The sequence below is a fragment of the Zootoca vivipara genome, chromosome 6 (assembly GCF_963506605.1).
Source record: "Zootoca vivipara chromosome 6, rZooViv1.1, whole genome shotgun sequence".
In the NCBI taxonomy this organism is placed as follows: domain Eukaryota; kingdom Metazoa; phylum Chordata; class Lepidosauria; order Squamata; family Lacertidae; genus Zootoca; species Zootoca vivipara.
In genome coordinates, this window is record NC_083281.1 from 78,384,451 (window position 1) to 78,400,891 (window position 16,441).

Sequence of the window (16,441 nt, forward strand, 5' to 3'; positions counted from 1 at the left end):
GTGGATCCCTGTTTGTGGAATGCTCCCCTGGTTGCCATTATTACATAGCTTTAGGCACCAGGCAAATTATCTATGGCCTTCTTGTGTGGGTGGGATGTTTTAATCTATTTTTTTTAAAAAAGTATTTTCATTTAGATTTGAACGCCATTTCTAATGTATGTTTGAGTTTATTTTTTGCTTAAAATAGTATAAGTTGCTTTGAGTTGCTATGGCAAAAAAGAGAGAAAGACTAATAACTTTAATAAATAATAATCATCTTTTGAAAGCAATGTCCTCTAACACAATGCATCTTCACATGCTGTTTCAGTAATATATACATTTTTCTGTATCACATTTTCCTAATATTCTTTTTGCATACCTTTTTTTGAGTTGGAGAATGCAACACAACGGTCCAAGAAAAGAGGATTTCAAAGGAGAGCTGCATTTTAGTTCGCATATTGGATCCAAGGTGAGCAAATTAGGTAGGTCCACAGCAGAATGGGGACTGAATGAATTTCTACCCCATCCCTGGTAGGACCACGAAGAATCAAGCCATATTTAAGGCAACTGGGCAAGGAAATGATTGACGCAAACCTCATGTGACTTGTTAGAACCTGCAAAGGCATTTTTATTTCATCCTCGGAAAGAGATGAATGCACTGCTTTAAAGTAGCTGTAGTTGTTGATGGTTGTTTACAGGTATAGTATGTGATGCAAAATCCCAAGTCCTCCTTAATAGCACCTTCTCTGGACAACATTTGGTCCAAACTCTCTGTAGTCAGAAGCAGTGACCCACATTTGCTTGAAGCTGCTCAGGGACGTAATGATGGAGGCCCCGATCCACGTTGAGAACCACCGATCTGGGGGTGCTATGACCTTTATGGGAACTCCTTGAGGGACTTGAGCTTCGAGCCCTTTAAAGACCCTCTCGTCTAATCCTGGAAAGAGAGAGGAACCTCCTGAAAGCAATACGTTGCTGTAGAGCATGCTGCGGATGGTGGGGTCACATTTTTTGATGCTCTTTGCTATCATTTTGTGGAGGCCTTGCCCACTTCTCTTAATGTTGCTGGGCGTGAAAAGGATCTCTGGAGCTAAGAAGAGAGCATCACCGATTTTGATCCTGTTGCCATCCGGAAGTTCATACTCCTTTGGGTAGTCCTCAGACCTCTTGTTCTGCTCATGGTGGGCATCCAGGGCTACGAAGCACAACTTCACTTTGATGTCTTCCACAATGTTGTTCCCTTCGGGGAAATTTCTGAAGTATTGCCTGTTTTCCAGAAGCAATTCCCTCAAGAACTCAGTGATGTCTCTGCCGCCAATATCCAACCTGGTGACAGCGTGAGGCAAACAATAGCCCTCATAAACTGGCACTGCGTGGGTGACCCCAAAACCGCTGTCCATCACTATACCAGTATAGCGGGCTGAAGCATAGAGAGATAATATGGCCTGGACAGAGAGGTAAAAGGCAGGCACCTTGAAGTGTTCAAACATCAGCTGAGTGAGTTTGGCTCGATCTTCCTTGGGATTTAGAGGTGATTCCGTCATTAGCAAAGGCCTCTCAAATGCTTTGATTCCCAACCCTTTGTCATAGATGTGCTTCCAGATCTTCTCCATGTCATCCCATGAAGTTATGATCCCGCTCTCGATAGGATATCTCAACGACAACACTTCTCGCCTGTCTTGGGCCTCATCTCCTACATAGCATTCCTTTTGCCTGGTTTTGGAGAGTGATAATTTGCTTTTGGGGCACCCAAGGACGGAAGCGATGACATGCCGAGGGCCAACTTCTCCCGAGACCCCAGCCTTGCACAGCCCAGATCCATTGTCAATAATCACAGCTTGGCTGTTGAAGACTCTGGACGTACTTTTCTCATTCTCATGGACCATTTCAAACCAGCTTCCGAGAAGATGGCACCACAAACACTTTATGGCGTCGAGAGTTCAACGGCACATGTTCTTGGCGTCTCAAGAGGGAGAAACAAACTTCATTCTTGAAACAGTGTGTCAGCACTAAAAGGTGCAAAGCCATCCACTAAGGTCAGTGACAACTGGTTTACATAACAATGGGCAAGGCAGCTAGTGATTGTTTGCTCACTGTTATTGTCTGGTGGTCTCTAGGAAACCAGAAGATTGATAAAACCTCTATGTGTGCAGTCGCATAATTGCTCTTATTAGTTTAGCTATCAATTTGATGATGACGATGCTTTAAAAAAACCTTTCTTTAATTTTCAGGCATGCAGTTAGATCGATTCATTTGGTGTTTCATCGGTCTCTTCTCGAGTTTGAAAACATTGTTAGTGCATATTACAATAACGAGGACTTTCTCCATGTGCAAGGAGGCAAGTTTGGTCTCCTGAGTGCTTAGACTATAACCCAGGGAAGGGGAATGGCATCAAAATAGCACTTTTACTTGTGTATATCGTAATTAAGATACATCCACACCATACTGTCATGGCTGATGAAGCACAAATTCAGCAGCCAGAAATCCAGCAGCTGGAAATGGAAGAAGTTGAAAGAGCACAAATCCCCCACTTTTCCCAAACAGATAAGGCTTTCTGTGTGCAGGTAGGAGGAAGACGTGCTGCAAGTTTCTACGGAGTCCAAATAAATGCTTGTCGGGAACTGCCTGACTCTCAGTCTCATGAGGCCAGAGGTGAGAACTAGGAGAGGCAAGGAAGTGGGCAGTGCTGCAGCAGCATGGGTCCCTGGATGAACTTCCATCCTCCAGCCCCAGCCCAGCCCCAGGGCTTGCCAAGGAAAAGAATGAAAGAGGAAGAGGGTTAGAACATCTGGCCCAGCCTTCCTATGACACAGCACCTTCCAAGATGTGTTGGACAACAATACCCATCACTGCAGCCAGTGTGGCCAATGGACAGGATTGATGAGAGTTGCACAGGGATGATGGGAGTTGTGGTCTAAAACATCTGATATTTTGGGGAGCACGGCATCTTAGGGGTGGGTAATGGAGAACAAGGGAAGGAGCAGAGTTTTAGTCGATGCCAGCTGGAGTAAGAGAACATCCGGAGAACAGGGATAAATCTTAAAGAGGACACCCTCAATTATTGCCCATGGATTGCTGGAATGTGTACTTTTCCATTACTGATTTATCTCACTCATCTTCAAAGGGAGCTCAGGGCAGGGTGTGTGATGTCCTCTTGATGTCATGTGTCTGTGGAAGTGTTGTAGAGTGGGTGGTTAGATCCAGATGAGGTATGGGAGGCACATACGGAGTTAGTGCTGGAAGATCCATGGGAAGGTCCCAGTGAGTTGAAGGCTGTCAAATTGGAGCCATAAGAGGTGCCTGATCCCAAGGAGAGGGACCCAGAAGGTTAGGGAGCGGAGATCTGGACCCTAGCGAAGGCCAAAGTGGGATAACAGAGGAATGTCCCATTCTTTCCCTCCTGATATACCCAGTCCATTGCCTCTTGCCCATGAGCCACCATCAGCATCTCCTCTTAGCATTCAGGAGATGGTCAGGAGAGATGGTTGAAAGTCAGTCTGATACTGAGCTGTCTGCAACTTTGCCTCCCTTGCCATGGAGACAAAGATGCCACCATGAGCAAAAGCCACCTATTCAAACACAAGGAGGACTGCCTGTTTGCTTGCCCAGTCCGGGAACTTCAGTCAACTTGCTGCACAAAGAGCTGTGCCCACACTATGCTTCAAAAAAAAGATGCAGTAGGGTGGGATCAACATCTTAGCTTGCAGTTAGTAATGGGCTTCACCTCTCATGAGCCTGCTGTTTCCTGTAACCTGCAACTAGCCTTATGTACCAATCTGATTCACACGTTAAAGCCTTTGGCAGGTAGGGCTGGGAATGTTCTTCATCTACAACCTAGAAAGCCACTGCCAGGCTTTGTAGAAGATACTGAGCAAGATGGATCAATGGTCTGACTTGATATAAGGCAGATTCTTACAAAAAGACCTCAAATAGACCACAAATATTTCTTTGAATTTGGTTCCCTTCCAGTGCCTGCCACCCTTATTTTCAGTCATATCTTAGCCATTAGACCATGGGTCGGCAAACTAAGGCCCGCGGGCCGGATCAGGCCCAATTGCCTTCTGGATCCTGTCTGCGGATGGTCCAGGAATTGCTGCGTGGATCGCCAGCGTGCACGTTATTTCCCTCTCCCTTACATGGTGCCCCACCTCCTCCTCCTTCCTCCTTCCTCCTGGCTTCTCCCCGCCCTGCCTAGAGGAGGAAGGGGGCTGGGCTTTGTTGGTGCCAGCAGCAGCAGCAGTGCTCAAGTGGCTGCCATTTTAAGCAGCCCCTCTCCAGACCGCTTTTGCACACCACTGATCGTCCCTCCTCCTCCACTGCCGTTGCTGCCAGCCACTGCCGCTCGCAAGACACAGGTAAGCAGCCACTGGGGCTCGTGGTGCTCTTGCATCACCCCCCCAATAGTCTGCCCCCCCCACAAGGTCTGAGGGAAAGTCTGAAAAAGTTTGCTGACCCCTGCATTAGACCACAGAAGACACAGAATGAAAACAATGAAAAGCCACTGTGATCCAAATGTCTGTTTCTCTTTTTATTTTCTTTTAAATTTTGGCCAGCCAGTAAATCCAAAGAGACAACAGCTGAATCTCTTTCTATAAAAAGAAAATATTTGGGAAGTGCACCTGTTTGTGGCCTTTCTTGAGCTCCCTCTGTTCTAGCAAGATCACAGGTGAAGGCCGTCAGTCTTAAAAACATTTCCGGTGAACGACACCTGGGCCAAAGTCTTTGTAATCGTTGAGGGTGACCCACATTTGTCTGAAAGATGTCAAGCAAGTCAGGATGGAGGCCCCGATCCACACGCAGTACTTCCTCTCTGGTGGGGCAATGATCCGTACCGATATCCCGATCGGCACTTGAAGCTGCATTTCCTTTAAGATGCGCTCATCCAAGCCATAAAACAAGGTGGATCCACCCGAGAGGAGAATGTTCCCATATAGATCTCTGCGCACATCAATGTCACATTTCATAATGCTGTTGAAAGCCATTTTGTGGACTCCAGGAGCATCGACACCAATGTTAGCTGGTGCGAAAAGGGCTTCAGGGGCTCGGAAGAGTTGGCTTCCGATCCTGATGATATTGCCATCTGGAAGTTTATACTCTCTGAGAAGGTATTCTGGCTTAGCTTTCATTTCTTGGATGGGATCTAAAGCCACGTAGCAGAGCTTCTCCTTGATGTCTTTCACGATTTCCCTTTCTGCTGTGCTGACGAAGGAAAGCCCACTCTCCAGAAGGAGCCTCATGAAGTACTCAGTGATGTCCCGCCCAGCGACGTCCAACCTGGAGACAGCATGTGGCAAGCAGTAGCCTTCGTAGATAGGGACTGTGTGAGTGACACCATCCCCACTGTCTAGGACTATCCCCGTGGTCCGTGCGGAGGCATAGAGTGCCAAAGTAGCCTGGACAGCAACGTACATAGCAGGCACATTGAAATTTTCAAACATGATCTCCGTCATTCTCTCCCGATTCTGGAGAGGATTCAGTGGGGCTTCGGTCAAGAGCACTGGTCTGTCACTGGATTTGATCCTCAGCTCACACTCGTAGACATGCTTCCATATCCTCTCCATGTCGTCCCAAGATGTCACGATGCCGTGGTCAATGGGGTAATTCAGTGACAAGACGCCCCTTTTGCACTGAGCTTCTTCGCCAATGTAAAATTCCTTCTGGCCAGCGCCAAGCATGGTGGCTTTGGCTTTGGAGCGGCCAACAATTGCTGTGATGACCGCCCTTGGGGCACTGTCCCCAGCAATGCCAGCCTTGCATAATCCAGACCCATTGTCAAAGATCACAGCTGGGATGTCTAGAAGCTTGGGATCAGACATTCTTTGGACGGTTCTCTACACAGCTGGCCTGGAGAAGCTGGTCTGGTGAGGCAGGGTGGGATTGGAGGCCAAACAGAATGTTCAAGAATGGAAGTTCTAGAGTGGTGATGTCATATACAACCGACACTCGGGTAGGCAAGGCTTTAGCCAAACTGTACAACGCAAAGCTAACCTAGCCATCCTGATGGATGTTTTCAGGTTACTAATTCCAACTTTTTTTTGACCTGGAATACCTGCAGAGTGGAAGGAGGATCTGACACTAGAGGATATCTCACTAGAGGCTATTCCTAATCATCTATGAAATCAGGATCATACAGGATCATAGGTTAGTGGGGAATGTGGTCCAAGATGAACAGAAAATATGGGGGTGGGTGGGTGATTGGGATTGCCTTGTACCAAATCAGACAAGCTTGTCTACCAAGGTCACTATTATCTACACAGACTTGGCAGAGTACTCAGAAAGGATCCTTTGGAGCCAAAGACAAAAAAAATCTTTCCAGAATGTATAGTCTATTGCTGCAGTGGCGCACGGAAGATGAACAGACAAAAAAGGGTATGATAGATTGGGCGAAGGATGTGGGACATAACATTATGATGGATGATTGGGAAAGGTTATGGAAGAAGAATATGAAATTTACTGCATGTACTGTTTTAAGAGAAAATATGATGAAAATGATGTCTAGATGGTATTTAACACCAGTAAAACTTGCTAAGATTTACCATAATCAAGATAATAAGTGTTGGAAATGTAAAAAGGTGGAAGGAACATTCTATCACATGTGGTGGACTTGCCCATTAGTTAAGGATTTCTGGGAAAAGATTTATAATGAATTGAAAAAAGTGCTGAAAAACACTTTTATTAAGAAACCAGAATCCTTTCTATTGGGCATAATAGGAAAAGAATTGCCTATGAAAGATGTAAATTTGTTCTTATACGCCACAACTGCAGCCAGAATATTATTAGCAAAGTATTGGAAGAGAATACCTACAGTGGAAGAATGGCAAATGAAGACGCTGGATTATATGGAACTTGCTGACCTGACCGGAAGACTACGCAACCGGGGAGAAGAGAAGGTGGAAGAGGAATGGAAGAAATTTAGAATTTATTATAAAAAATATTGTAGAATTGATGTATGAGGAGAACTATAAGCAATTGTGAAGTTGCAGGTTAAGAAATTAAGTGAGATATAATTTAAAATAGGTTAGAATATTATAATGAGTTGTAAAATTGAGAAAAGGACATTGTAATTAGATTTGGATAATAAGATATAGAATGTGCCAAGAATGATATGCAATGAACCGTTAGAAGGGGGACCCGGGGAAGTCCCCTACTAAAATGAGAAAAAATGGAATGTATATGTTGTTGCTGTTTGTTTGTTTGTTGTTGTTGCTGTTGTTGTTGTTGTTTTAATTTTCTATTTTTGAATACGGATGTTATAACAATGTACCAATTATATGAATGTTATTCTTTTTTTAAATAAAATTTAATAAAAATTATATGTATAAAAACAGAAAGGATCCTTTGCCAAGCCTACCTGGAGATGCCAGGAGATTGATGCCTGCATTAATGGAGCCTCTCCAGGTTTTGGTTTGGATGTACTTGTGATGCAAGTGACTGTCTCTGACTCTGAACCGTACACAGCACAGTCCTATGCAGTGCCACCGAGTTCAATGCTACAGGGAACAAAGGGGGGCTTCCTTCTGAGTAAGCATCCATGGGATCTAGCTGCCTGCCATTTGAGCTGCAGTGATTCTGGATAGTGCTGTTGTTTTGAGGTGGTGTTATGTTTTAAGACCCCATTCCTTTTTGTTTTGTTTTGAAGAACAGTGGGAGAGAAGTTTCAGTAACATTAATAACAACATATATAATCTGAGTGCATTATAGAAAGCTATCGAGTTTGACTGAAATATACGTGTGTGTGTGTGTGTGTGTGTGTGTGTGTGTGTAGTCACCTGTGTTGTGCAGTTAATGGGTAGAGAGACCTGCAGCAGTTGCATTTTAATTGCTTCTCCCGATAGCCTTAAGTTATGGCCAGCTTCAAAGCTAGGGTGGCTTCCATTAAATTTAATTACTCTCCCTTGCAGCCAGCATGGCAAAGGTGCCAGCACCTAATTAAAGGTGGTTATGAATCAGAAGCAGATCTGAGCTGAAAGATTCAAGATAAAGAGGCACTTCGAAACGTGAGTGGAGGACTTGTAGGTGCAAAGGGGGTTTTGTGTCGCAGGGAAAAAAGAAAGAAAGGACCCCAGTATAGCAATAATGGGCACTGGAGCTCTTGTTGCCTCCAGGAATGTTATAGGTCCTCCCCCCCACCCCATAAGAAATGTTTATTAGCCTTACCAGGAGGGGGGAGGGTCTTTAGCTTTTCAGATGTTTCTCCCTAGGAAACCTCTCCACATTTGCTACAATGTTTTGCTCTGAGCCAGGAATGGGGAACCTGTGACCCTCCAGATGTTGTGGGACTCCAGCTCTCATCATTCCTGACCATTGGCCATGCTGGCTGGGGCTGATGGGAGTTGGTGTCTAACAGCAGCTAGAGGGCGATGGGTCCTCCATCTCTGCTTCAGGCAGAACTGAACAGCAACTCTGTGCAATGGGTGCACTTAGCCTGGATAGCTCAGTTGGTTAGAGCATGGTGCTGATACCGCCAAGGTTGCAGGTTCGATCCCTGGATGGGGCACCTGCATATTCTTGCATTGCAGGGGGTTGGACAGGTGATCCTCAGGGCTCCTTCCAACTTGACAATTGTATGATTCTGTGATTCAAGTTTTAGGGTTGCATCCCAAGTCACTCCTACTCCCTAGTGGACCGACTGAACTTAAAGCATATGACTAATGTAGCTTCATTAATTTCACTGGGTCTACTCAGGGTAGGACTTAGAACCCTTAACCCCTTTACTTTATTACATAGATTTATTAATTTATATGCATATATATATATATATATATATATATATATATATATATATATTACTAGCTGGCCCTGCCATGTGTTGCTGTGGCTCACCCGTGTGATTCCCCCCACCCTGTGCTGGTCCATGACGTATCGTGCCCTCTCTTCCCCCCTACCCCCGGCTCATCCCTGTGAGTGGCCCCAACGTGTCCTGACCTATCCTGTCCCCTCCTCCCCCCAACCCCCATCCAGGCGAGTCAGTACCTCCATTCGACCTAGTTTATAAAGGCTTCAGCCTAGTATGTAAACTGGAGCCAAGGTGCTGTTGAGAGGGCAGGTTTTATAGGTGCAGTACCAGTGTAGCCGCCACTAGAGGGTGATGGTTTGCAACCTGGTTCGTTTCCCAGCATGCATTTTTGTCTGAGTGGTGTGTTTTGAAACACGGGGTTTTGGGGTTTTTACATGGCACAGGTGTGACATCTGTCTTAGCAAATTTTCCTATAGCCTTCGGACATTTGCATGTGATGCTGTGTCAAAATTTCACCTCAATCGGTCAAGCTGTTTTGTTGAACATTGGAGACGAAGGAACAATACCTAGTGTGTATATATATATGTTATATATGTTATATATAATCTGCTAGGAATTGTGCCCTCTTTAATTCTTAGCCTTGATAAATCTTATATACTTTATTTGCTATTTTTATACAACTTTGCATAGTGCCCTTGTGCAGTGGCTGCTGGCTTTATTAATGTTAATATGTGATTGTATTGGAAATGCTTCCTATGGTTGATGGAAATGTTTTTAATGATTTGCAGTTTATTTTACAATGATTTAAAATGTTGTAATGTTTATATGATCAAAAATGATTTATTTGTCATACTGGGTTATAACTTTTATTCTGAGTAGGCCCACTGAAATGAACAGATAAAAGTTAGCCAGTTCCATTAACTTCAGTGGGTCTACTCTGAGTAACCCTAACCTTGGAGACCACTTATGTTTTGAAATGATCTGATATTGAGGTGTTATTGTATTGATGTAATAATTGGCTTTTTTGTGTAGTGAATTATATAGGTGTGGTTGGAGATAGAAGTGTGGGGCTCTCAAGGCCAAGATGAATAATATACAGTGGTGCCTCGACTTACGAATTTAATCCGTTCCGAAGGCACCTTCGTAGGTCGAAAAATTCGTAAGTCGAAAAGCGCCATTGGAAACGCGATTTCCCATAGGAATGCATTGGAAACGGAAAAATTCATAAGTCGAAGCAACCCCATCTAAAAATTTGTAAGTCGAAAAAACCCTATCTAAAACCGCCGCGGTTTCCGTTCGGATGTCGAGAAATTCGTAAGCATGCGGCCATTTGCCCCATTCGTAAGTTGAAAAATTCGGTTGTCGAGTCGTTCGTAAGTCGAGGTACCACTGTATTTATAATGGGTTTTTTGCCTTCAGAGAAGTGTTTTACATGAACCAGAATAGTCACATGACAGCACATTGGGCAATGTGCAAAGCAGGAAGAACAAAGGAGGAGAAAACTCCCAGGTTTTCCAAGGCAATATTCCAAGGCAGCAGAAAATACTTTTTATTCTCGTGACGACAGCCACATGGATGCTGTTAGCCCAGAGAAGGAAAGAAAATAAAGCCCCTACCAGAGAAGAATGGCAAATTAAACTGATGGACTATGCCAAAATGGCAAAATTGACCGGAAAGTTCAGAAACTAAGAAGACCAAAACTTCAACAAAAAAATTATATCTACGAGACCACTGTAAGCAGATGAAGACACTAGCAGGATTGCAATAACAGTTGTAATGTAGCAAGCACTATGGAGGTATTGGAATAACCATACTTTTCTGTGTAGAAGAGTAGGGTTTTGTTTTGTTTTTACTAAAAAACAATGTTTTAAAGGGGGGGTAGTCTTATACATGGGGGCAATCTCCCCCCCATTTTATTAATTTTGAGTCCCCCAATATGGGGGCGGCGGCGTGTTATACATGGGAGCGTGTTATACACGAAAAAATATGGTATATAAAATGTGGATTATTGAAAAAGATGCAGTAGAAAATGTTTAACGAAAGGACCCATGGAAGGGAAGGTGGGAATTCCAGAGATTCGAGGGAATCTTTTACCTGTTGATGTGTGTGATTGTATTGTTATAACAATCAAATAAAAAATATTTCAAGAAAAAGAAAAAGAAAACTCCCAGCAGCTACTCTCCATGAGGACTATTTTCTACTGCCGCTCTCTTAGGCAGGATGTCTCTGAATGCCAGTTTTTGGAAACTACAGGAGGGAAGAGTGGTCTTATGCCTAAGCCCTGCATGCAGATTTCCCAGAGACATCTGATTGAACCCTGTGAGAACAGGATGCTGGTAATAATGGATGAAACTTTTTTGATTGATTTAGATGGTCCGAAACTGGACTGACATATGGAACTCGCTGAAGAATCTGGGAGACCCTGAGTCCAGGGGAAGGGGGGTTAAATTGGTTTTAATGTGTTTAAATGTTAGTATGATAGAATTCATGGAAAGTTCTTGGTAAAAAAATTTAGGCTAAGGGGAGAAATTGAAGATAGAAGGAAGGGAAAATAATTTTTGATTTGGATAAATTGATTAATTATTGGTGGAGAATAGATGATGATTCTAGAATAGAATAATGGTAAAGGTAAAGGGACCCCTGACCATTAGGTCCAGTCGTGACCGACTCTGGGGTTGCGCGCTCATCTCGCATTATTGGCCGAGGGAGCCAGCGTACAGCTTCCAGGTCATGTGGCCAGCATGACAAAGCCGCTTCTGGCGAACCAGAGCAGCACATGGAAATGCTGTTTACCTTCCCGCTGTAGCGGTTCCTATTAATCTACTTGCATTTAGACGTGCTTTCGAACTGCTAGGTTGGCAGGAGCTGGGACCAAGCAATGGGAGCTCACCCCGTCACAGGGATTCGAACCGCCAACCTTCTGATCAGCAAGCCCTAGGCTCAGTGGTTTAACCCATAGCGCCACCTATTTGAGTGTTAATGATAAAATGTGTTAGAGTAATGTAAGACATAAGATGAAAACTGCTTAATTGGAATTTTAAAACGGACCCAGTGAGGGGGGAAATTGAGGAAGTCAATGTTAAGTCAATAATATAAGATTTGAGATGTTTTTCTTTTTTATGTTTTATTTTTGAGTGTTTTTTTGTGATTTTGTATTTGGAAAATGAATAAAAATTATTTGAAGAAGAAAAAGAGAACAGGAGCTGGACCAGATGGGTTGCTTGGCTTGATCTGGGGTGGGGTGGGGCTCTTCTGACAGTCTTTAGGATGCCCACCTAACTCCCAAAATACAGAAAACTTTCATGCTCATTCTCACAGACCAAATCGCAGTCAAATAGCCTCTCTAGAGGGCTCCAGCCTTCCCACGACAGATGGTGACAAAGAATTTGGCTCAAGAAGCAGAATTCTGGAAAACTGTGAAGAACGGGGTAGGGTTTTTATTTTATAGCGAGGGCCAAGATTGCTGGAATTTCAGCCCAAACACCTGTGAATGGCTTCCCACAGATGCTGGTCTCCCTCCCCCCACCCCCCGTGAGGAGGCACAAATCATAAATAGTTTAATAAGCTATTTATAGAGCATTCTTTGCCTGCTTTATTTGAAAATGGCTGAACACACAGTTTCCACTTCAGGTACTCTACATAGCTTTCTGTGTTTATTGACCTCTCTCTCTCCCTTTCAACACACACAAACCACTTTCTCCTCCATTTGATTCCTCTGCTGAACAAGACTCATTAGGTTTCTCCAGCACCAAACTCCAGTGAGTTTTCAAGTTAAAAAAACCAGGACAATTTGAAAGCCATGTTGAAGGGGCAAAGAAAAGGTGGATTTTTCAAGAACTGGAATGAGATTGGTGCTCCTGTGGAACTGGCATTCAGGGAGGATAATGGTTGATTTATTAATTTTAATTTAATGGGGTTATTTCTATGTTGCCGTTTGCATAAGCCACAGGACAGTGTACAGCAGAAGCCAAATAATTTATTTATTTCATTTATTATATTTGTGTCCCACCTATCCTCCAAGGAGCTCAAGGTGGCACGTATGGGTTTTCCTCTCCCCACTTTATCCTCACAACAGGCCTGTGAGGTAGGTTAGGTGAGGAAACAGTGACTGGCTAAAGATCACCCAGTTGGCTGAGTGGGGATTCGAACCTGAGTCTTCCAGGTCCTAGACTGAGACTCTAACCATGACACAACACCACCAGCTCTCTGATGATAAAAAGAACCCATGAAACAGCACCGTTCTTAAAATGCAGCAATTCACAGCAATTCACAAAAATTGGTGATGGAGGAGCCTATAGCCCTCCAGTTGCTGAACTCTCATTCCCATCAGCCCCAGCCAACATAATCAAAGCTGAGGGATCATGGGAGTTGTAGTCAAGCAGCACCTGGAGGGCTATAGGTTCCATAAATTGGTAACAATAATTCGAGATATTCAAAAAGTTAAAATCATAATAGGCTAAAAACAGATTAAAACTTGCATCCTCTTTCTCAACATCTGGGTAGGCTTGTCTAAACAAAAATGCTTTTTAGCAGCTGCAGAAAAATGTGCAGTGGAGGCTCAGCCCCTCCAAGTGTCCCTATTTTCCAGGGACAATCCTGGATTTACAGAAGCCATCCCGGTTTCTGATTTGATCCTGGAATGTCCTGCTTTTCCTAAGGCTTAGGATGTCCCTATTTTCATTGGATAAATGTTGGAGGGTATGGAGTTAAGTGACCGCCCCCCCCCAAGCCAAGGAGAAAAGTAGCTATACAACATTTAAAAGACATCTGAAGGCAGCCCTGTATAGAGAACCTTTTTAAATGTTTAATTATATTTTTTATAAAAGTTGGAGCATCCAAGTCAGATGGGCAGGAAATAATAATAATAATAATAATAATAATAATAATAATAATAATAATACAGTACAGTAAAACCCCAGTTGTAAAATGTAATCCATTCCAGAAGACCGTTCGATTTCCGAAAAGTTCGACAGCCGCGGCACGGCTTCCAATTGGTTGTAAGAGCTTTCTGCACTCACGTGGAAGCCGCATCGGATGCTGGGGTTTCGAAAAAACGTTAGAAAACCGGAGCATTTCCTTCTGGGTTTTCGGTGTTTGGGAGCCGAAACATACGATAACAGAGGTGTTCGGAAACAGAGGTTTGACTGTAATAGAAGAATACGTCTCTCTTGGGGCCCCCTAAAAAAAATTAAAGGAAAATAAACGATGTAAAAGGTAAAGGGACCCCTGACCATTAGGTCGAGTCGTGACCGACTCTGGGGTCGCGCGCTCATCTCGCATTATTGGCCGAGGGAGCCGGCGTATAGCTTCCAGGTCATGTGGCCAGCATGACAAAGCCGCTTCTGGCAAACCAGAGCAGCACATGGAAATGCCGTTTACCTTCCCGCTGTAGTGGTTCCTATTTATCTACTTGTATTTTGACGTGCTTTCGAACTGCTAGGTTGGCAGGAGCTGGGACCAAGCAATGGGAGCTCACCCCATCACAGGGATTCGAACCGCCGACCTTCTGATCAGCAAGCCCTAGGCTCAGTGGTTTAACCACAGCACCACCTGGGTCCCTAAACTGGATGTACATTTCCATAATATGAGATAAAAAAACACAAATAAAATAAAGCCTACATACAGCAACAGTGTTTTGTGTTGTGTAGGCTCCTATGATGCTAGCCTGCTCCCTAAAATATCACTGGTTTGCCCATTTCTATATATAGGGTGCCTACATTCTGCATGGACTGGTTGCATGTCAGCATGTGGAAATGGCTTTAGATACCTATTAGGTCCATAAATTACCATATAGCATATATTCAGCACAAAGAACAGCGGCAATTGGTTGTTGACAAAGGACAGCTGGACACAGAAAGGGCCCCATTACCTTCAGTCGCTTAGGGCCTCATCAAACCTAAATCCGACCCTGGGCAACACAATGGCAAAAAAAAAAAAACATGGTGGGTGTCGGGGAGTTTTGCTTTTTGAAATATGGCAACCCTACTGTTGCATGTTCCTGGGAATCACAAGAAGGGAGAATTTCTGTTCCACTCAGGTCCTGCCTGAGAGTTTCCCATTGTGGTACCTGGTTGGTCCCTGTGAGAACAGGATGCTGGGCTAGATGGGCCTTAGTAATTCCACCCCCCTCAGATGTTTGGGGGGGGTGGTCATGGCCCAGGAAAGGGTATTCTCTGTGACAGTCCCTAAATTATAGCATTTCCTCCCTGCAAAGGTGCATCCTTACCTTTGACCCCTGAGATATGTGTTCTCAGGATGCACATCATTATTATGATGGTGGATTCTTTTAGACTGTTTTGATAATGTATTTTAAATTCTTTTAAGCTGTCTCGGTACCTTATGGCGAAGGGTGGGCAATAAATTGCAATCATATGGATAGATTGCTGTTAATCATTTTTCTTATAATTTTATTGTTTAATCTTTCTGTAAGCCACATTAAAGTTGTTGTTTTTTTAAAAAAATCAAGTGCTATACAGTATAAATCTTATGGAATAAATCAAATCAAATCAAATGGAGTGCTCTCTCAAGGAGGGCCTGGCTGGATGGCTGGCCAGAACCCTGAGCGAGCGTGCCATTGCTAGGAAGTGAGGATCCCCTGCGACATTTTGTTGCATTTTGTTGTCAACTACTCCAAAAGGGGGGATATTGTTTCTCTCTTTGTTTCTGTTGGAACATCATAAAACACCACAGGTAAGATCTATGCTCCGAGCACCTTACAATCATAGCAGCAGATAAAGCAGAGCAGGGAGAGGCGGCTGAGCCGCACATTCTCTAAATAGCTCAGTGTTTCCATCCAGCATGTTAAATATGTGGATTTTCCTTTCCCAGCCAGGCGTGTTTGTATATACATTAGGTATTCAGTTTCCAAGACATATGCCTCTTTAAGAGAGAGAGAGAGAGAGAGAGAGAGAGAGAGAGAGAGAGAGAGAGAGAGAGAGAGAGAGAGAGAAGCCCCAACTATTTTCCCAGAGTAGGAAATAATATATGTGGCTGTAAGTGCCTTTTTTTCAAATTGTTTGGAATTAAATCTGAACTCCTTGGGGGCCTGTACCTTCCTGGTTGTTCATCATGACCAAAGGGTTCATTACATTTCAGATGATACTATTAAAACTGGGCTCCCTCCAGAGATACCAGATAGATGTAATGGGTTTAAAAAGTAGAAGGCCATGTCTTAACATCCCAGAGGGATTTCCAAGTTACCAAATTCAGTAATTTAAGTTTCCCTTAAAAGGACAATGCCGGAGGTTTCACTCGCCCTCCCCCCTGTCATCCAGTTTGTGCAGTTTATAATTTGTTTTCTATATTCTCTCTCTCTCTCTCTCTCTCTCTCTCTCTCTCTCTCTCTCTCTCTCTCTCTCTCTCTCTCTCTCTCTCTCTCTCTCTCCTTCTCTCTCTTATTCCCCTCCATCTCCCCCCCCTTTTGGGGAGTTAGAAATGAAAAAAAGAGCTTTCCTTATTCACCCCCTTTTATATTCCATTAAGAGATATTGATTTTTATAGCTTCTTTGGGGGTTCTGTGTGTTTCCCCTCCCACTGCAGATGCGGCAAGCACAACCTTCCTCCTCCATATGCCCCCAATTTTTTTTCTAACCAAGAAAAAGAAGAAAGGAAAGAGAAAATGGCAGAGAAGAAAGAGGGTAGGGAAAGTGAGAAAGACCGGAGGTGTCTTGTTAAAAGAATGATGGGAAGATGGGGTGTACTGTTCCAACAAGGCACGTTTCCCCC

The 16,441-nt window shown here is 43.9% G+C and overlaps 1 protein-coding gene and 1 non-coding gene across 2 annotated transcripts; one reads left to right on the forward strand and one right to left on the reverse strand.

The window, feature by feature from the left end:
• Positions 1-710: 710 nt before the first annotated feature.
• Positions 711-5,795, reverse strand: LOC118086825 (uncharacterized). Its single transcript, XM_035118821.2, has 4 exons — positions 4,670-5,795; positions 3,206-3,279; positions 2,389-2,471; positions 711-1,875 (listed from the first exon to the last, which is right to left on the reverse strand). Exons 1-4 carry the CDS (start codon positions 5,793-5,795, stop codon positions 711-713), a joined length of 2,448 nt encoding a protein of 815 aa, XP_034974712.2.
• A 2,607-nt stretch (positions 5,796-8,402) lies between these two features.
• TRNAI-GAU (transfer RNA isoleucine (anticodon GAU)) lies at positions 8,403-8,476 on the forward strand. Its single transcript has one exon. It is a non-coding gene; the product is annotated as a tRNA-Ile (tRNA).
• The last annotated feature ends 7,965 nt before the right edge of the window (positions 8,477-16,441 follow it).